Raw genomic sequence first — 23,043 nt, 5'->3', positions numbered from 1 at the left:
TAATTTATTTTATAACTATGTGTTTCCTGTGATATATTATAATCATCTTTGCGTTGCTTACCAGTGATAAACGCGCACTATAGATAAATTTTACACATGACTTACATTATGCTTTATTATTTTATTCACTTTTTATGACTGCATGAGACGTGAGTCCGCACACGGTTTTCCATGTTTTCAAAATCTTGTAATCGTACCAACAGATCGTTTTGCAAACAGTTAGGTATACTTTTTTTTAAGTGAGAGGTTGTCATAAAAGATGAAAAACTAATGTTAAAAGTCGATAAGTTGATGACTATATGTAACCAAACATTACTTAAAGGCATGTTAATAGGATCTCAATGTGAAAACATCACCACGTGAAACTTACAACAAGAAAACGATGACTTCCTTCAGTTACACACCTTAAAAAAGCAAATATTTCAAAAGAAGAATGACCTCTTCGCTGAGGTCTCTTCGTACTCATCCACCTGTCATGGCAAATATATGACGTATTCAAGATTAGTTAGCTTCGATCTAGGTCCAGATTCTTGAGTGTAGAAAGTAGAAGCGACTAATTCGGTCAACACATCGTGACTTATGAGAATCTTCTTTCACAGACGTGGAGGTTAGATAGGCAAGAAAGAGTTTTATTTTAATATACCTATGTATATCTAGTAAAAATATTATTGCTTAACGTCAACTGCTTTCGCTAATGATGTGAAGATGTTATCGCAATGTTCGTATGTACAGATTATGTAGGTACTTTATTTGCATTATTATTGAATGAATACCAGTTTTACTTTTCGCTGCAATAATCGCATTTTTAACTCTGCAACTTCATTTATTGCGTTAATGTGCGTTTGTGATTTTCAATAAGATTACTGTAATTATCCTGCAATAAAATTTATTTAAATCGAGCTTTATCAAATGAATATAAAGAACGCAACATATAAATGTGTGATTTCATAATTACTTTCTTTTTGTCGATACCTCCATTTTATAGCGATACTTAAAATTCCTTCAACAATAATAAAAAATAATTTTGTTGAGCCCAACCTTCTGCATTAACAAATATTTATTAATAAATATCGTGTATTATTGTTTTTCTCCGGTTGTTGCCTAAAGGAGACTTTTTCTCTTAGAAATTTGTCTCTAAAGTAGGCTGGTTATTTTGTGGAAAAACAATCGAATAATTTTATTCAAACGAGTTTTTATTAATGGCACGGTCAAATACGCTATGAAAAATTAAAGTTTCTGACATCATATTACCTTAAATTAATAGATCATAATTAATTTTAATTGTGAAAATCGGCAATCAATTTTCAACATTATTACGTGTCACATAAATTAATTTCCACTTGACAGTTTTCAGTGGGTGGAAGTTCCATGATCGAATGGGAGGTGAAAATTTATTACGATTAGTTTAACAACATTGCATCTTACATTGTGTTGGATTCGTCATGAAATTGCACAAATTAAATCCTTGACTTTGGTGCAAAATGCGAAAGTTTTTTTCATTCCTTAAAGGATAATTGGATTAAAACCAGAAGTTAAGTAGTTAATAACAATAAATGTCAAATGGCAATTATTGTAAATTAAAGATACGTTTTAATATTCACACTCGAGCAACGTTTTTGTAGCCACAAGTTTTTATCACCCATAATTACCTTGCTGACCGCGTTCGACGCAGTTCCTAGGGTTGCAAGGTTGAACTTCGTAAAATTTTGATTGTTAATTATTGTTTTTCTATTTTAGTCATTCTTTGGGAGGACCTACAACAACATAAGCTCAATCTCAGAATGCAAGAACAACGGCGAATGCGTGATCAACAAAAAGAACCGAACAGCGTGCAAAGCTTGCCGTCTACGAAAATGCATTCTGGTGGGTATGTCAAAAAGCGGTTCCCGCTACGGCCGTCGTTCAAATTGGTTCAAAATCCATTGCCTCCTCCAAGAACAACAACAAGCTGGAGTTAATATAGCAGCGGCGGCTAACTTACTCCGTCCACATCCTTACCTAACACCTCTTTTCCAAAATTCGGCTCCTAGAGCCACTTCCAGAGACACTAAAAGCTCTGAATCGGACAGTGGGGCATCATCAGCAGATCCCGAAGAGGAAGTTCGTTCTTCAAGTGCCTTTAGTTATCTGAAACCGGCGAGTGATCGTGATTATTATTCAGTGAAAAAACTGCCGTCGCCGGCAAGTGACAGCGAGTGTTTTGATAGACGAAAATTTATAAGTGCTTTGGTGAATGCACCGTCGGTTTCACCAGCATCGCTTCCATCGATCTCACCTAGTGGAGGGTTTTCGAAATGGCTACCTCCCTTTCATGGTTTTACTGATCCTTCGTCTTGGAAGGATTTGTGGACGAGAGGTCCTTTTATGAACGCTGTTACTGCACCCGATCAGGTAGAACCTATTGATTTGTCAGTGAAAACCACACAATTAATGACTTCTATACCGCCTTCTGATAGTGATCAAGAACTCTGTATAGATGTTGGCGTTGATGAACCTTTAAAACCTGTGCCTTTGGACTTGACTTTAGACAGACAAGCTACTGATGTTACAAACTGAATAATACTCCTAGTTCCTTTGAAAATGATCAAATCAGCAGTTGTGCTCACGTTTTTGTAGTCTTTTTTCTACGTGATTTCATACATTAGTTTGTTTGATGGTTGCGTGTTACAAAGAAATTTTCATTTCAAATTCGTACAGAACAAACCATTGCACAAAAACCGAAGTTGACTACAAATGGTTTGTTCCAGTAAGGCCAGTAAAAGCATTTTGTGATCTGAAATATACAATTTAAGAGAAATGGAGTTTACTGTTTTATTTTATGTAATAAAGTTTTAACGTGGACATCAAGTTGAGTAGATAGAATGAGTCTACTATGTAATATAAGTTCAGAAAAAAGGAGATAAAATTGTTAAAAACTAATATCAATAGAATTCAAGTGAAAATTTTATTAATATGATTTAATTCCAGAGTATACGTAATTTTAAAGTGCATGAAGATTTTCGTGTTTTTCAAATTTTTTGACATGGGTCCGGGTTTGATAAAAGACTGATCGCCTAGCAATTTTTAATGAAGTTATGCCATAAACACTACTCTCAAAATCAATACTTTTAAATTGACAGAGTTCTGTGATAGATAATGCCAGTCTTATTAATTACCTAAACATAATGTTATGTGGCATATACAAATGTTAATTTGTTAGTTGTAAATTAGAGTAACAGCAGTAAATAAATTATGTTTTACATATAAAACCTGCAATTACCATATATTTAAAATGCATAAGTATGTGTAAAAACTTGAATGCAATAATACTAGTGGAAAATTTACTGCAACGAATTATAATGGTATTGTATAAAGAAAATTTCAGAGCAATAACAATATTTAATTTAATTTACCAATTCATTGATTCTCAGATATGCAAACAATTTAATGTAGCATTTTATGCCACTTCAACTTAGGTGTAGTTTTGATAAAAATTACTGTTTCTATTATAAGTGTTTTTGATAGAAATTTTTTAGATTGTCAGTCACATTTTTATACGCTGTACATTTACTAACATCGTCGTGATTTAAATAAACTGATATTTTAATAGAGTATTATTTTCTTTAGATTATATTTTTTGTAGATATAAACAATGATAATTTTATGATACTAAACAAATCGAATGCACTGTCTTGTTTCAGTATCTACATTATAAGTTAATTAGATTTTGACACAGTGTAATAGGTTTATTTTATTGTATAATATTTCGAAAATATATTTTTAATGTGACAGTAATTTCTATTAAATATGGTATTCAGTGTTGAGCACATTAAAATTTTAGGTACTTAATTTACTGGAAACTAATTATAAGAATGTTGTTCAAAAATGTGCAAATTTATTGTGATGTTTGTGACATTCCATTTTAGATTTGTTTCGATTGCTTAATCGATTTGAGTCATAAAATAGATTGCTGGTATATTATATACTCTCTTATTGTAATAATAGTATTAGGTACATTTTATTTAGTAGATTTGGTTGGTGCTTTTAAACACAGAAATGTACCGCTTTCTGTATATTTAATTTGTCCTTGTTCTTATGTAAATAAAATTATATAGCAGAAGTGCGAACACTTCTAAACTTGTTGTTATTGTTTAAAATTCTTCTACTTGTAAAGATTTTTTTTCTTATATAGGTACCTAAAAATTTACTGAAATTAGCCGTGGTACCTTATTTTCCACAAAACACCATTAGAATTTATAAACAGCAAAAATGTATGTAATAAGTCTGAAGAAGGGTGAGAATTTACGACTCTGTAATAAATATAAATTAAATTAGTACCTGATCACTTCAAAATTATTTTTGTAATCTGATTTAGTACATTTTTGTTCTTTATGTATTTATTAATACTATGTATGTATGTACTTAATTTATGTTATGTTAAAGGTCAGTTGTGGGTAGACAGTTATTGACTATAGCGTTATGTCAGTAAACTTGGTTTCATTTTTATCTGAACTTTTTAGGTTTATAGTTATTTCAGATAGATTTGAAACGTGATATTTTATGTTACACATAATTAATGCTGTATAGAAGTTCAGACTACGTTTCTTACATGTATCAGGATTTGTAAAGTATTAATGTATCCGGCCAGTAAAAATGTGCCTTAAATGTTATATCATTTTATATTTTGCTTTAAATAAAATGTTATGTTTTACAAAGGCGTGTTTTGTTTAATTGAAATAGGCATTACGAGGTAAGTGATTTTAATAACTACATGCACAATCAGATATGTTTAATTAAAACTACTGATAACAATAAATTATGGCCAATTTGTTTACAAATTAGTCCTCGTATCTCATAAAAATGTTAAATTAGCATATACATATCCGATAACGAGCTATGATATGCGTAAACTCTACGATTGTGTTGAAACAGTTTTTCGAAATGATGGTATTAAAACCGCAAGTAATAAAAACAAAGATGGAACAGTGTAGAATAGTTAAACGTAAAAGGTGTTCAGCAAAGGTGTATAAAAAGCAGAAGTTATCCGCATTCCATTTACATAATCGGTGAATTCTTTAAATCCAATAAAAACTTAGGTTTTGGGTGTGAAATGACACCACATAAAGGGTCAGTGGTGTTGCTTGACCCTAACACCTTGGGTGGCAGAACACTACAGTTGTTCTGCGCCCACACCGACCGATACCAACATGTCTTTTATATCAACTACATATCTGTGCTCACGCGATGTTAGGAATACTCATCTCGAGCCGCGCATAAAAATCCTGAACTTAACGTTTGAAAGCTGACCTCCAGCATTACGTGGAAAAATAAAATGGTATTTCAAAATCATGATATCAGGCCAATTAAATAAACAATTTATAAGCGTGCAGGGCCGCCGAAAGAATATCCTATCTGATTCGTTAAGAAGTGGAGGTTCTATATAAAGAATATAAAAGTGCACGATTACTTGTCCCTTTTTTGAAATTGATATTCTCGCAGTTTTTCAGGAGAATGGAAGTGATTGATTACAAAATCGGTGAAACATCTTTCGGGATTTTCGGTAAGTAATTCAATACCAATCAAAATATGTTTTTGGTCTCTTGAATTGTTAAGCACATTTTACCGTTGCACACATGGCAATGGTAACCCTAGTTTGGCGCTGTGCGAAAAAGCTGCTGCAATGCGGCAAAAAATCAGATTAGACTGGTCGCCCAGGGGCATTTAAAAGGAAGCAATTTTTACCACAATGAAGATTATACACTAAAGTATAATTTACACAAATTGTTTCCTCAAACCTTAAAAATCGAAATAAAAATTATTTTATTCGTGGCTTCATTTAGTAGAACATCAAAAAATTGCAAGCGATGTTGTTAAGGAATTGTTAGGTGTTTCTGATTACATTTTTAATTTGTTTTAGATCAATCGAAAAGCTTTTTATGTGAATTTTATTTTCCTCATTCTTGTCATTTAGAAGTTAATTTTATTTTAAAATTTTTAGTCCATTTTAAAATCAACTAGTTTGTGAAAATTATTCATAAAATGAATTCGAATAAAAATCGTTCAAAACTTTAGCTAAAATAAGAATCACTACATGATATTTATGTATTCGCATCAAGCTTTTATTACATCATCGTTAAACATTGTCAATAAAACCGCCATAAATTAATTGCTAATTTCATGGTAAATCAATTCTTTTTAGGGCATCACAAAACATTAATATTTATTCAGCGCACATAAAATGCCATTAATCGCGCAGAAATTATAATGATTACTACCTGGTTATTTTCTCTTTGCTTGTTAGCGCTGCCTTCATGAACTTTCTGAAGCTTTTTATTTATTTTTTGTTTTAGAAGCCTTCTTTGCCTCAGTATTTTTTCAATTACTTTTAGTCTATATTTATATTAAATAAAATTCTTATACTTTGTGAAGAAAATAAAATTAAAATTATTAAACTATCTTTGATATTTACTATGAATCCATATAAATAGGACTGAGAGAAAATTTAAATTTGACCCGCGTAAAAATTAAGGGCGGAAAAAAATTGCAGTAACTTGACTGGGAATTGGTAGTCAGTTATTTTTGTAACAATTTACGGATGTCGCCACTTTTTGAAAAACATAAAATATTCTAAAATGTTGAAGTGAAAAACTAATTTACATAAAATTTTTGCATCGATTTCACATCTTACTTTAGATCTGTTTTAGAACGATTGTTTCCATCAAGTCAGAATATTATTAAATACACTTTTTTGAAATTACATAGAATGTATACAAGCCAATAATCCTGGATTAAGAATCTGCCACATATAATCTAATCTTCTTAGAATGTCGATTTTTAAATTTGTTAGAGGACCAGTCCAGTTTCTAAGAATATAAGAAGATTACAAGTTTTAAAAAGCAGAATTTGAATATGAACCTGTACCGTCAAAATTTCGAAAAATTTAAGATAAGTAAACCAAAATTTGGAAATTCCTAAAATATAAATCTAAATATAAAAGTGAGAAATCAGAACTAAGAACCCAATAATTTGAATTATTTTCATACCCAGTGTTAGGAAAAGAAAGAATTTCATTTTTTACAGTAACTGAAAAATGTTTTTTACCATAGAACAAAGTAGTGCGATTAGCATAAGCTCTTCTTTTTTGATTGGAACTCGCCACGCTTTTAGAGATTCCAACTTTTGTGTACACTGTAAAAACAACACAATTAGTATTCAGGTGACGAAACATGTAAATTTTTTTTTCGTTTAAGAAACTACTTTTGTCTGACATTGAAATGCCAAAGCATCATACGGTTCGTCTGCGCATCGAATTCCGTCTTTGATCTATTGCACAATTATTTCCCGATAAACTGACAAAGTTTTAACAAGACACCGCTATTTAGAACAAAAACTTAGATACATGGATGTTTGGCACTAGACCACCACCGTGCTTCGACAACAAACTGACTATAATGTCCCCAGATGCCTTTCTACTACCTCGGCATGTTGAATATCTGTTTAGACATGAGCTCAAACACGTGCTATGAATTATTTAATCTGCAAGACGACCAGAAAAACTCTTAATTAAAAAAGCGCTTTGTATTATTATTCACGGCTGTTTTTATTGGTGATCTATTCAACACGAGCTGTTAGTGGCCGTATCTGAAGAACCGCTTGGGATACCTAAAGAATATTAGTTGGCACTCTTAAGTGAAATACTGCTGTCAATTTTTTTCTTAATTTTATAAGCCTCATACATACTCAGTATTACCAGAAGAACTGTACGGCCAAGACTATCCAGAAAGGCAGGATACCTTTGGGCCAATGTCCTGTATAAAACTGCATGACTCCTTTCAAAAGACTTTTTTGTCTTACCAGACCAAAAATTTATGGGAATATCCGAATAAACTGACAAATTGTTTAAGAGACTATGAAGAACGCAATTAGCAATTGCGTAAATGTACTATTGTATGTAGGTACAAACCATTTTCAGGAAGAAATTTTAACGATATCAGATCTAAAAATGGAATTTGTTGAAATTAAAGCATAATACTCAAGAGAACAATTCGCATTGTGTTACATTTATTGGAAACGAACAGTGATATAAATTTTCCGATTGAGAAAATATGGGTAAAGCATAGCCGGTTTTTTCTACTACAATATAGATATTACATGCCAGTTATTTATATTGCCGTGGGTGTGTAGCACCTGCCCATTAATTCTTAATTTATTGTGATGTACCATTCTAATTATAACTTTCAACAGTTTAGTAATAAATTACATAATGTATTTCCTTATTTTTTGTAGTACACAAGAAAAGTTCGTACGATTAATTGAATTCATCAGTACTTATTATTATTCTATTTTTTATACGATGTGAATACAGAATCAGTTTTGCTTAGTAATGAAGTGATCAGACTTGATTAAGCAATTAACTAGGATGATGCACATGCACATCTCCAATATGCAATTTATATCATTCCTTATGGTTGCATGTGTGCACTTTCGTTTCGTTCCATTCATCGTTGGTTGCAAAGAACGTGCGTGTCCAGTTAAGGAGAGCTGTTTTAACCACAGATTCATCTCGATTGACATATTATAGCCAAAGGTGGACTGGCCTCTTCTCACATATACACATCGCTTTGATTGTAATATATTACTGTATTCATAAAGCAATAAAAGATAATCCTTCTACTGTATTTTATAGATACGCCAGTTTCTATTCAGTCGGATTACACTATTTGGTACTGAGGCATTTTATTTATCCTATGTGTCTAAATCGCCGCAGGATTTATTACTTATTCATATACATAGTGGATTCAAGACCATCCGCTATAGACTTTCAAACATCCATAACTGCTAATGTTACAATGAAGGATCGGGCGTTTCGTTTTTGATTAGAAATAATGACACATCAAAATATAAATTGTTCGAAATTATATCGACAAAATTGCATACATCTTAAATTCAAGCAAAATTTAATGTTTAACAGTTTTTTTGCTTTTGTTATAAATACATTATTAATTTTATGGGGTCTTATAGTATTGTATGTATTATTATGTATTTCTAATTGATCTTTGACCAGTTTCTAAATCCTTAAACCTTAGATCGTAAAATTTATCGTTTATGAAACACTAGCAAAATTGCCACAGGGCATTTTAGAAATAGCTATGCATATAAATTTTCAAATCTTTGATAGTGCAGAAAATTTAGAATTTCTAATAAATAATTTGATTTTTCAAACTAGCATGATATTTTTGTACGCTTTGTTATCATTGTTTTCTTTCCATTTTTTTAGATTTCTTGGATTTTCAGCATCCTTTGGTTTCCTTTTAGAATAATTTTTTTTTGCATAAAATTCAATTTTTTTTTTATTTTTTGTACCTTTGTATTTTTAGATATTTACTTTATTTTTCAAATTTAGGAAATGGAAAGATTTTTACGATCCTCAGATGTTGTAATTTTTTCAAATTCAATTTTAATTAGATAATTAGATTTTTCGTTTGGGCCTATATGTATGTTAGAGGACGTCTCTAAATAATTGTGCATGTAACTTGTCACAACTTCAGAATTTACAAAATTACAGGTTCCTTTCCATTTTTGCACAATATTGGATTATTTGCACTTTTTTTTGAATAGTGATGAAGACATTAGAACCTTTGTACTTTTTATATCCCCTGGACCGTATTAATTTGTCTAGAAGCTTTATATTTTTAAGCTAAAACTTATTACTCCTACATTTTTTTGATACTATAGATTTTTTTATGAAGCTTAAGAAGACTTTTTTGATTAGATTAATAATTTAGTCTAGGATTTAGAGATGGATTTATAAATGAGATTGGAAGGAATGTTATGCTGATCGATACAATCAAATTTGACAATCGGAATGATAGTTTTTAAGATTTTGTTTACACTAAAGAAATTGTTGGAGTGTTTCGATTCGCCATATTTATCATTACTTAACTCTGAATTTTAAGTTTTGAACCATTTAAGAAATTAAATTCTTCCTAGATTCTTCCGATTTTTTTGAATTCTAAATTTTGTAACTTTGCTCTTCTACTTCACTTCACCCCCAAATGCAATAGTTTTTATTTCGGATTTAAAAGACGTATTATCTATAATATTTTAGATTTTTCAATAGATTTTGTAGTATTTAGGTAGATTTTGATTTCTTTTCTAGGTATGACACGAATTTATAAGCTTGATAATAAATAATTAACAAAAATGAAAATTCAAATTCAAATCATTGTAGCATAGTACTTCACGAATCTCTCTTATTTACGCTGTCAATTTCATGGTCTTAACTGCACAGTATTGAGATCGTAAGAAGGTCATAAAATTTATATTGGTAAATTAATTACAGTGAAATGTGCCAAACAACAATTATTACTACGCTGTGTGAAGTATGTTAAGGTGGGCTCATAATCGGCTGAAGTTCTAAGAGCAATAATATTCTATTCGAGTAATAGATGCGCATACATGTATTATATTTAGACCTCACAAAGAATCGAACAAACAGTATGTTTGATTATTAATTATTGTATAGCTTTTATTTGCTTTCCAGACACAAGCTTTATAGTTTCTACATTATACAGTTGAATGACAGCTTACAGAAAAATAAGAAGCATCGAACTGGAACACATTCTGGCACTCCCCTGTAAAATTCAGAATTTCTGTCATGAAAAACTTTGAATCTGCATGAGATTTTACCAGTCCAGTTTATGGTTTTTTAATGTGGCAATACACCATAAATGTGTCCTGTATATGGGATCGTTTCTAGAAGGTTTGATGGTGCGATAGGTGACAGGCGGTGCACATAACGGCGTGAGATATGTTCGGGTATTTGTAATGGTATCGGGGTCAGAGGACATACGCCGTGTCTGACTGGACGATGCTGGTGGTCTACAAGATCTGCTCTGCACTCTCAACCCGATCTGTAGGAGCGGCGACATTACTCATCGACTTAACTTACCTGCAGGTCTTCGCGGACACAGCCACTGTGCCTTACTCGAATGTCGATTACGTAGTTTTTATATTGAATTTGACACATTAGCTTTGCGGTCACGTACGTGCCACAATTCTTGCTCAATAAAAAATGGTGATTTTTTAACAAATAGGGCGTATCGGATTTAATATTCAAATTACAATGTGGTGATGAACTCTATAACATCTCATATTTATACGGACGTCAAAGGTAACAGAACTGGGACGCTTTGTAATGAAATTTTATATCGCAGGACTTGTGTTTTATGAGCTTTAAACTGGTGACTTTATGATGATAATGTGACTGGCTTGACAACTGTGCTTTATATTCATTTCTCGGGTTTGTTTTGGTGAATTTATTTCATTATATTCTTAAATTTTAAGAAAGATAATTGAAACTGATTTACTAATTTTCTAAACTAACTGCTTAATTTTTCATCATGATAAAATCAGATAAATTATGAAATGAATGGATTTTTTATAATTTGCACATTAACCTAACTAATTTTACAATACGGTAGCTCCTTTTTCTAATATAAACATCGTTTTTTTTTAAACAACTGTTTCGATGAATAAATTATTTTTTGTTGACATTATCTTTGGACATAGAATTATTAGAAATTTAATGCTTTATACAGTAGCAAGCAGGAGCTTGACAAGTAGTTTAATTAGTAATTACATTCTTTTAATAATCAAAAGGCTGCATAGTCTATTTGCATACAGTAGCAGTTATCTTCGTGCCTTTTACATTTATGTATACCAGAAATTTGGGTGGTTTTCTGAAATTTGTTTCTAATACTAACCGCTTATGATTATGAAACCCTTCACTGGTTAATCCTAGATTCGCAATGGCATGTTTTTGTAATGCATCAATAACTTGCCTCAGGTAATGAATGCTTGAATGTGTCAATTTTGATTCAAAAAATTAATATTTCAGTGTGCATGAGTAACAGTTATTGAAAACATTCACAAATTTGGAGACTGCTTGTAGTTCTATCATCTTTCTTTTATGCAGAAATTGAACTAACAATCCAAAATGTTGGTTCTTCTTTTTATTTAGTTTCTAATTTGTTTTTATTCTTTTGTTTCTACTTTTACGTTTGAATTTTCTGTGAAAAGATGAAATTTTGAGTTCTTTTGGACATAAAGGTGATTGAAAACAATTTTAATTATTATTTTTTAAAAATATGTTAACATTTTGATTTGAAGAAAAGCAGAACTGTTTTCAACTCTGTATTCAACTTTTCGAGTAGTCATCCAGTTGAAACTTTTCGGGTCTTCAATAGATTTTTTTTAGATTATTCAAAAAGATCTTAAAGATCTTAAGTAAGTTATCATATCACTAATGAGACTTCTTAAAAGTCAGATAACGTTTATATTCAAGATATAAGACCAAATTTGATCTTTGTCGCTTTTTTTTCTAAAAGAACATAAGTACAGAAGGATCATTTTACAAATGAGAAATATCATAAAATTTAATCAGGAACTGTAACAGAATATGGTACAAGTAATGCCATGAATTTTATTTATTTAAGCAAGAAAACTGTAATATACTTTAATAAAAAAATAATGTGCGGTCGGTTACTTTTATTAACACTAAATTTAACTGTTAATTCAGATCATTTAAGATGTACATGTTTTTTAATATTTTCAAGAATTATATAATTATTATGAATAACTGACCAATATAAGTATTCTATAGGTTCATAATTCAGTTTTATCCTACCAGAAGCATTTTTGAAAAGAAATATGTTATAATTTATAATGAATCTTTAAGTTTAATTGCCACGGAGTACTTTGACTTTTCTTACACCTTAAAATTCATAAATGAAAATTAGTTACATTTACTTACAAAATCGTACCACAATTTTAAACTTTAATTAGTTTTAAATAATTAATTCTTGCAATAATGTACGTAGGTAAGTGTTTAATTTGTACATTTAGATTTGAGAATAAAAATTATTAGTATCTTTATTAGTAAAAGTACTTTCAGGTAAAGAAGGTTACGTTGTTTACTTGTAGCATCTGAAGAGCATTTAAAACTAGATAGTACAATGACATTTTCATGCAAGTCACACTTTTACAGTATTATCGGTAAATCCACTGAAGAAGATCTGCAATCCAAGAAAACTATTTTAATGCGTGATTGCTAATTAAATCACCAGCCATTTTTAAAGAATAGAAAACCGCTCTATGGTAAGTTTATCAATGTGCGTAATTGCGGCATAGCTCTATACCGTAAGCGTCGTATTGTTCATTCGTTAACATATAAATTTAATTCGAATAGTGAAGTAACTAAAGAAATAACATAAGCCAAGCAAGGTGTGCAAATTATAAAGCACTTTACATCGCTGACGAAATAAATTGCATTGAAATATCTTAACCGCTCGGTCCACTGATTATATACCAGTTTCATTGCTCTACATGATATATAGAAAACAATTCCTGTCTTCGTGTTCTGCAAATAAAAACGGCTGAAATCTGAATTATGCCAAAGAAAAGTATATATTCCAAAATTATTCAGAACATATATCTTGCTTACTGGGAGGAATTCGAGACCCAAATAAAACATTCTTCTTGTTTGGACAGGGCTGTCCCATGAATTTTAAGAGGCATTTCATATATTCTTTTTAATTGTCGATGCTCACAAACTATTCAAATGAGATAACAGGTCCAGATTGTACATTATTTTTCACAAATTATGCGCAACAAAAACATTTTATGACCAATATTTTTCACTTTTGCAAGCGTGCTTTATCAACTGAGATTTAACCACACCACTATTAAATGGGAATATTGTTTTTCTCCTCTGATTACTCTTATTGGTGTTAAACTCTTCGTAGCTATGAGCTATAGGTTATGTTGTCTATTACAAGGCTGAATCCTTATGCAAGATTATAAAATAACGCTTTATGGCTTCTTAACATACCTGTAAAAATCTTGACAACGCTTATTATCTCCTGTACAAATAAACGCATTACTAAATTTATCAAACAAGACTAAAAGTAAAATATAACAGTTATGGCATTTGGTAGCTCAACCACATAACGCTTCAGGGTATAAATCTGCATTGAATGTCTCTGGACCGGTCGCTGTAATATTTATTGCTGAATTGCGACGAACCAGTCACCAATTAATTTGTCCATTGCTTAGTAATTGCACGTTTCCTGCTCTGGATGCTGGTTGTTCTTCGGGGCCCGCCGCGTACATAAACCAGGGATGATTATCGGAACAACTGTTATGCGAAGATGGTTCTTCGTAGACAACGATCGAGTAATAAATCCCAACTAGGATCATAAATAGAGGAAACAATGCTGGGTGACTGAACCTACTTGCGGGAGAGAGAGATTACTACCGACTTACGCGGCTTCGTGGTGACTAAAGCTTTGATAAGGAGAAAAACCGAGGTGCTCATAAGTCGTCTAATTGGAGGGAATATTCAGAATGAAATTGAAAAGGATATGGCGGATAATCTTCCCGGCATTGCATGAAATGAATCTCATATCATTTTACAAGAATTTGTATGTAAAAATATTGTTACGAGAAGATTCTGGAAGCTTCGAGCGCCAGCGCTGGAACGTTCCGCTCTGCTCTAGAGCGAGCGATTCATGGAATAATTCTTATTCATACGCGGAACTCCCGAATATTCTCGCAACGCTCCAGCATTAGGCTAGTGGTAGGGGAATATCTGTATATAGGGGAGTAGTGATAGGATTGTAGATAGTCTAGTATTTGGAAATCCTGAAAAGTGTTGTAATTGTGAAGTACGAGAGTGTTCATAGTGCACAATAAAATTGTTATTGTTACAAGCGAGACTTTTGATTTTTCGGCCAACGTGACAATATATTTAAATACTTGACCTTTGCTTAACATGCTACCATAACAAAATGCAGGATATATCTTCCAGAACACTAAATTTAAAAAATATGTTTGAAAACTTCACTACGTCGAAAGTCGCACAATCTAAAATCCCCTTAATCCTCTTGGAGATCCAAGAACCTGAAGACTAAAAAATCTGAAACTGAAAGCCTGAAAATCTAAGAACTGATTTGGTTTTCATTTTTTCGTGACTAAAATTTAGTTCTAAACTATAGCACAGACTAAACGAATTTGGTTTGCAGAAATGACTTAATTCTGGATTAGACAATATAGTCAGAGACTAAATCTAATCCCACAGGTTTAATCGACCATTGAATAAATTAAATTGATAGTTGACGCTGTCAAAAGATGTTTTTTTCCGATTTCAAATCTCATTATTTTCCTTTTTAAGTGATTTCGTTCATATTACCGACTTTTGAATAAAAAAAAGAGTCCCTAGACCACTTTTTGACCAAAGTTTACAATGCAAAACCTGTGAAAGATAAAAATCGAAACAATCAACAAGACGGCATCAAATTTTACTATTATGCCTTATTTTCTGCATTAGACTGAATAATATTTGAATAGGACTACATTTCGTTCCTACTTGCAATTAGAGGGCGCTGCAAAGAAATTTATTTCTAATTTCTTTCCTTGATCGCACCTTATTGTTATTTATTTACTGATTTAATTAGCTTTTGTGGTGTTTGAAAAAAAATAATTTCTAGAATGGTGGAAGATTCTTTGAGTTTAGTAACGTAAAAACCTGCTAACCTGAGAAAAAGAGGCTTTAACAACTTAAAAGTTATCTAACAATTTTAAAATGCTGTGTCCAAAATAGAAATCCTAGAATTTAAAAATGCCACAAATTTTGCCGATTTTAAAGAACTCTAAAGCTCTCACTCACTTCTCAAGTTAATTATTACGAATATAATTTTATTTTCAGTGTAGCAAGCTTAGGGCCTAAAACAGTTGGAACTCCAAGAAAGAACTTTGAATTCAATCTTAAAATTTTTTAAATTTCATAATTTTTATTACAATTATCTAAAAATTTAAAACTTAGGGAATCTAAATTTATAACTCCAAAACCTGAGAAAACATTCACACAGTCTTAAAGAATGTTTTCTTTAAATTCCAAAAAATTTGATTTCAGCGTATACATAGTGTCCAAGAACTCGCGCCCCAGAGACTAAGGGAGGGTACCGACAGCAATACAGATGGTAAATTTCAAAACAAAAATTGACAATGTTAATAGAATGTATAAAATACAATACAATGTTAGTATAATGTAATAGAATTCGAGAAAGAATAAAAAATTAACAACCAATTCCGAAAGCTTATTCTAGAAGTGGAGTAAAAGGCCATCCCAATTTCCTAGGCAACGAGAGTGTAATGTCATCGGACCAATGGATGATAGTATGTGTCCATAGTTACCAATTTTCAAATTCTGTTTAGCTTCGGAATTTGCTCCGTTTTTTCGTCTTATTTTGATTATTTTTTAAGCTAAAAAATTTTAGTTTCAAAATTTTGGTTCAGAATTGTTGTCTCCATAAGCCCTTTCTCTGGGGCGTGAATTCTGAAACACCCTGTATATAAATTTAAGATTTAAATTAAACTCTATGGCAGGTCAGAAAAGGCCACGAGTTCTCGAACCATATTTATTAAAGGCATCGAAATTGAATACGAATTACTGTTAAAAAGTACAGTACCCACTCAAATCAGGTTAAGAAGTAATTTCCTATTTCGCCTCAACTTTTATTTCAAAAAGGTCATAAGAAATAAAATGACAACTTCCCAGTTGAAACCTGAATTTCAACATCCCATTTGACGCCAATTAATCGTAAAGTTGAAAAAACGTATTTTTACGTGACCGGCAAAATATATGTGAATTTGCACTCGTAAAAGATAATTATAAACTTGTACTACAAATGATTTCTCGGGTTAAAGACCAAATGCCGACAAATTTCTAGCCTGAAGCACGAAAGCAGAATTTAAGTGAGGATAAGCTGATGTTTTGATTATGTTGAAGTGTGTCCACCAAAATGACACCACACGCGGGTGGATCTTTCTAAATACATATCTATATCTATGCAGTTTTTTTAATTGTAAAAAGTATTTCTAATTCTAGTACTAATTGTGTTTATTAATTATAAATTAGTGAAGTGGTGAATCATTATTTTGCTACCTCTATAGAAGCGATTTCAGCTGGAGCACATCCGCGAAAGGAGCCTGTTACCTTTTACTTTTAGTAATCGTTGTGCTTCTACTTGTGTAAAAATTTATTGAATAAAATCTGTTATACATTATAACTTTTAGTGCAACGTGAAAGGCAGAGAATTTAATAAACTTAACTAGAGTACATTTCTCCGGGTTTTTGTAGTTTTTAATCCGGTAATGTACCGATATTTATATAGTTTTTCTCGTGATTACCATACGCATTAAATTTTTAATATACTTATTTCTTGACATTCTTTTAGTATTAATTGCGGTTCAAAAATGTCAAGGTTTTTGTGGGAGCTCTACATAAATTATATTACGGTTTTCTGTCCCGCATATTAATTAAGGATGAGCACAACCTTGAATGTGAAAACAAGTTTCAAGTATAATAAATACAGGATTTCATCACGAAAAGTGTACTTACATGCTAAGTTACACAATTGTCCAAGTAGAAAAATCACGTCGATTAAACACTACATGCTCACAGATTTATTTATACATATTTGATAAACCGTAACCCACTGCATAGTGCAACAAAACTTATTGAAACCTTGACGGTTCAATTCAAACAATTCCTATTCCTTTCGCTGTTCATTTTTAAACCACTAATGAACAAGTAATAAAATGCAATAACAAATATTGAAATGAGATCATCAAAAAACTTGACAAGTTAACCTTTGCGATTACAATTTGCCATTACTTACAAATGCATAGTTCTACGAGATTCTCATTTCTTATTTATAGGTACTCACGGTAGCTCATCTTATTGCAAAATAATTACCACAAAGCAATTAGAATTTTCTTTCAGCTGCGTACACTCTCCTCACCAAGTATTTATAAAGAATGAATACAAAATTTGTTTATTGAAATTAAAAATTGTTCTGTCCTTTTAGAACGATATATCCGGCTCTAGATCTGTCAGCGATAAATTACAGTTTCCGAAGGTAAGTTATGCAATAAAAAAAGAATTTTATTATAGCAAATGTCGCGCTTAACATATTCTGATACAATTTCGTTTTGAAATTATAAATTATTAAAAATATTTTCTTCTAAAACGTTGCGAAATTATACCCAATTTTTATAATCAATTTTTTAGAATTTTATTGTACGATATGGCACTTAAATTTAAATAGTCTAGCCCAGTTGCGAAAAGTAACAACAGCACCTCAACTTATTTGCAAGTTAAATGACCACAGAGCAAAATATCTGACATTTAGAAAATCTAATTTAGTTGTAAATGGTATTAAACCCGTTGCAAAGTATGTGAAGATAATAAATGTAATATCACTTGTTCGTCGATGAGTGCTAGAATTAAATTATCAACGTTTCTGGTATTACCACTTCATGATAAGTTTTAGATCATAATGTGGTCGATCACTTTCACAAAGATTGTTTCTAATGCATTTTAATGCTAGTCAGGTATGATTATTATAAATTCTTGTTAAAATTACGCTAAATTATCTATAATAAAAACAATAAATTGGCGGTATCAAGTTTTTTCTCGTTAATTATTATTATAACTGCTTAGATCATTTCACATAAGTGAAGGTTGTAAAACATTTTACAGTTTTGGTCTGAAACATTATAAATCAAGCGATTCCAATAAGTACCGCACTTAAGCTAAGTAATTAAAAGCAATGAAAGTTTCTGTAGTGATTGCTGATTATACCGATAAAGCTAAATTTATCAAGTTTTTATGACGATTGTACAGATCAACCAGTCTTGTTTCAAATGTGTTGACTATATAGAAATTAAAAAAAAAATGTTTGTCTCTTCAAACAGTATGTTAAATAACTTGCTTTATATAGTGTTATTTTTAATCAAATATAGGTTCTCTGTAGAAATAAGAGTTGATAAAAAGCTGAAACATAAATAGTCTCACTGCGACTGTAATGTGGTTCATAAAAACTGCAAACTGAGTTCATATATAAAGGATCAACATTAGAATCAAATTCTTCAAGTCATAATGCTCCTATAAAGTAAGAATTAAATAATCGTAATTCTGTCAAATCTGAAGTAATTTTACCATGTACAATGTTCATCTACTTCTTGTGTTGTCCTTAGATAGTCAATGTCGTAATTTGTATGTGTAACACTATGATTATAGCAGTAGTTATTCTATTTATTGCTCTTGCAAAATAAAAGAAACTAAGTATTTCACACTCGCCTAGAGAATTGAGACAGTTGTAGGTTTGAAGAACAGATGCGCGTTCTAGGAATATCCGATAATAGTGCTTGGATCTTTTATCGATTGCCATTAAAAATGTTATGTCACATTCATAAAAAGTAATATGCAAACACATCAACATCTTACTATTATAACTAAAAATTGGATGCATTTAAATACATTGAATATGAAATGAAACGTTAAAAAAATGTTAAAATATGCGCATACGTTTGTAATAAAGTAAATAATATTAAACCTTCGTTTCTATGGTATAAGTGTGATAGTTTCATCACAATAATAAAATATGGTTTAAATACTAACAGCTGTAGTATTCTCTGCATGATTCTTACAAATAATGGCACGAAAGGCGGAGTCATGGCAATTATTCTTATATTACTGTAACCATAAATAAAATCAAGTGGATCTTGGTCGATATCATGGGTGGGCACTAAAACCGACAATTCTTTTAGGTCTTATCGTGATATCTTGTCTCCACCCACTAAAGATTAACTTGTAACGAATTAATGAATATTTGTTTTAGGCATCTTAACAACGTGGGCAATCTACGACGAAGCTAATATTCATATTTTTGGCTAAACTAAATGCATTGCTTCAGTATTGCTGCTTAACGGTAATTCCTCCGAATAACAAGAAAAAAATCGTTATTTTGTTAGTAGTTGTGATGTATCGATTAAAAAAAATTGAAGAAATACAATATCGTTGCATATTAATGAGCGCGTAACCTGAAATTTTTGTACAGTTCGAGTTACGAGATGGAGCCACTAACGAGTTTTCAAAATCAAATTCTCTAGTCTCAAATTATCTGAGAAATTCAGAGTCAAAGGTTACGCCGTAGCCCAGATTCATTTTTCCCTTTTCAGATGTCAGTATTTGAAAAAACACAGAATTTATTAAAGTTGTCTTGATCCATCGCCACTAAAAAACATCAAGCCTAAAGGCATTCATCATTTTGTTACATCACTCAGCATCATTCAAAAACATCCAATATAAGTAATACCTTTACCATTACCAAGAACAATAATAGCAATTATTTTAAATAAAGGACAAATTCTGTAATAATAAAGTATTGAATGTTGTAACATTGAGTTATGATTAATAATAATAAATATGTGTCAGAAGTTTATGAGATGAGTAAACAATCAATTTTGTTGCTTGAAGGAAAATTAAACATTAATTTTCAGTTATATCAGTAATACCTATTTGTATAAATGGCTAACTACGTTAAATTGATTTTTTTTAGTTTATTGTCGTGTTAGAATAAATATGTACTTATTGATTAAATAATTGATACTTATGATTGAAATGAAAAATTGAAAAATAAAGCTACCAAGAAAATTATTCAAAATTTTAAGTGTTAAACCGTCCTCGAATCCAAAATCTTGAAAATACAACGTCAACGCCAGAATGTATCCGATTAAATAAATCCAAATAAATAAAAAAAAAAATTGATGTACATTTTTGAATAACTTAAAATGTATAAGTTTTACAATAATTTTTTTTCACACGTAAATTTGATAACAAAAAACATTAAACATGTACAAATTTAATACCAAAAACGTAAATTAAAAATTTTGAGTTTGATAGTCTGTGGGATTAAAAGTCATTTTGAATCTGCTTCAGTTTGAAAAAGTTCGGAGTGTGATAGAAAATTCGACATCAAATCTTCACTTTTGACGCATCAATCATGGTTTTAATTAATAATTAAAGTTTTACAAGCCTTAAAAACATTTCCCGAATGCAACGAATATCTCCCACTCAGCTTTGTGCCCAATTTTGGACAAAATTAGGCTAAAGCAAATTTTCTCACGTCTTTGTCATCAACTTTAACACATTGCGGCCAGATTAACTTGGTTTTACTCTAAATTGTAATACTGTCTTATGTATCTTAAAACTGCTTTGACATATAATTATAGAGGAAGTAGATTATTACGTCGGCAAAAAAGGTAATATTAGATCACGAACGTACAAATATATCTCGAAGATTCACACGTAGAATTGTTTCCAGATGATTATTTCCAGTATAAAAAAATAACAGAGATTTAAATGTAATCAAGGTCCGTGAGGGAGTTTTTGTTACACTAACATCTCAATAAACAAAAACATTAGTTTTTGCTAAGCATTTGTGTTTTATGTTTGTACAATTATTCTCTATTCGTGTTATTGTTTCAAGCCGGATTCCACCAATTTTAGAGAATGTCGCATGAGGATATATGATAATCTTAATGCCTTTCACAGAGCCGATAACCAGACTAACCCAGATTATATTTAGATAGAAATCAACGAAAAATCTGCATGTACAGAGTTCCCACGCACGTTGATGCTTTACTTGAATTGTCGTTTACCTAGAAACAGGAAGGTTAAATTTAAACGGTCTTTATCATGAACGAATCTGATTGTGAGTAAATCTTCACTAATTAAATTGGTGTATCAACAATCTGCCAATTCTCGGAATAGAGAAATGCCTGCCGACAAGTTATGCTTGAAACGAGAGAATTTGTATTTATAGAGCACACTAATTTGTCATACAGTAAATTCTCTATATAACGCGGGGTTAAGAAAAAAGCAATTAAAGTGAATTATATCTTTTCCATTTAAAACCAGTTACAATACAGATTTTTATAAAATTTTAACAACCACGTTCATCTCACTCCGGTGCCACCGAAGAAAACAATAAAACTGTTCATTGTTTCACTAACCCCAAGTGACCTTTCAGATAAAAAATAAAAATTAGATCCCTAGAAACTAGCATGTGCATCTTCACCAACTATAGTCATAAAACAAGCTAACAGTAATAAATAATATGGCTCACAAATGTCGTAATTCCTTACCGGTTGCGATCGTACTTTGATACTTGCGTCGCAAAATCATTCATTAAAGTCTGTAGTAATAAATCAAGTTTTCGAATTATTTTTTTTTGAATGTAGATGAGTGATAAATTGTAACTCAAAATAGTATATTCGTTCAGACATAGTATATTCAAAATTGTTCTAAGTTCTTGTTCCCATAGAAATTGATTGCCAAGCTGTTAGTTATGAACTAAATTATTGATGGTAATGATGGTGCGTAGCTTCTCTCACCTCATGTGAAGTAATCTTGATTAAAATTGCCACTAACTGAATACTAAACTAGACTAGAAAAACAAGAAGTTTTTCTTATTTGTCAATGCACTTGCAAATTTTACGAACGCATACAATTTTAATTAACCTACATCTCCAGAAAACGTAATGGAGTTTTTGTGTTTTGATCTGAATCAACTGATGAAGACGCAAAATAATAAAATATTTTAACTTCCCACGAGTTGTTGTGGTGTTTTGTTAATATCTATTAACACGCAACGGAGCAATGGGCTGTAAAATAAAATCTTATTATACTGTTCATATTGTTTCTCGTTCGTTTAAAACAGTTTGAATGGCTTTACTGTAAAATAATGATTCCAATTTACTTCAAGTTTCACGATTCCCGTGTTTGCTTATTTAATATTATTTTCTGGGTAGTTCCCTTATCGGAACAGAGATGTGGGTCCTCAACGCTGTAATGGCAATAACATGCTGAAAAATGTTTGTAGTTGTACGGTAACTGAAAAAACGAAAAAAGCTAAAGAAGCTACAAATGTAGAAACTCAAGTATTATTACTGGTTTGCGTTTGGTAACCATTTGATTACGCGTACTGGTTTATGAAGCTCTTCTCAATGCTTGGTGGTTTGTTTCAAACTGTTTGGAAAAGTTTGAAAAGCAAATTTTCGGGTAAAAGTGTATGTTCTTTAAAATGCTTGCTGATTTTAGGTGTAGGATGCTTCTCGCTTATTCTATTTAAACATTACTTCTTAATTTTCTTTTTT

General features: G+C 31.0%; 1 protein-coding gene and 1 long non-coding RNA gene across 3 annotated transcripts in view; both read left to right on the top strand.

The window, feature by feature from the left end:
• Nucleotides 1–4,694, top strand: part of LOC148179121 (uncharacterized) — a 29,063-nt gene extending 24,369 nt beyond the window's left edge. Inside the window, exon 3 of the mRNA XM_088029642.1 lies at nt 1,738–4,694. Coding sequence (XP_087885768.1) covers nt 1,738–2,556 — 819 coding nt within the window. The 3' untranslated portion in view covers nt 2,557–4,694. The remainder of the gene's footprint in view (nt 1–1,737) is intronic.
• Nucleotides 4,695–5,397: 703 nt separating this feature from the next.
• LOC148179120 (uncharacterized) overlaps nt 5,398–23,043 on the top strand; it is a 78,212-nt gene continuing 60,566 nt past the window's right edge. For both annotated transcript variants that reach the window (XR_015769587.1, XR_015769586.1), the window contains exon 1: nt 5,398–5,539. This is a non-coding gene — a long non-coding RNA (uncharacterized LOC148179120). The remainder of the gene's footprint in view (nt 5,540–23,043) is intronic.

Source organism: Gnatocerus cornutus, chromosome 2, assembly GCF_029298725.1.
Source record: "Gnatocerus cornutus isolate USDA-ARS CGAHR chromosome 2, icGnaCorn1.1, whole genome shotgun sequence".
NCBI lineage: Eukaryota > Metazoa > Arthropoda > Insecta > Coleoptera > Tenebrionidae > Gnatocerus > Gnatocerus cornutus.
This window is presented reverse-complemented; position numbering and strand designations above follow the sequence as displayed.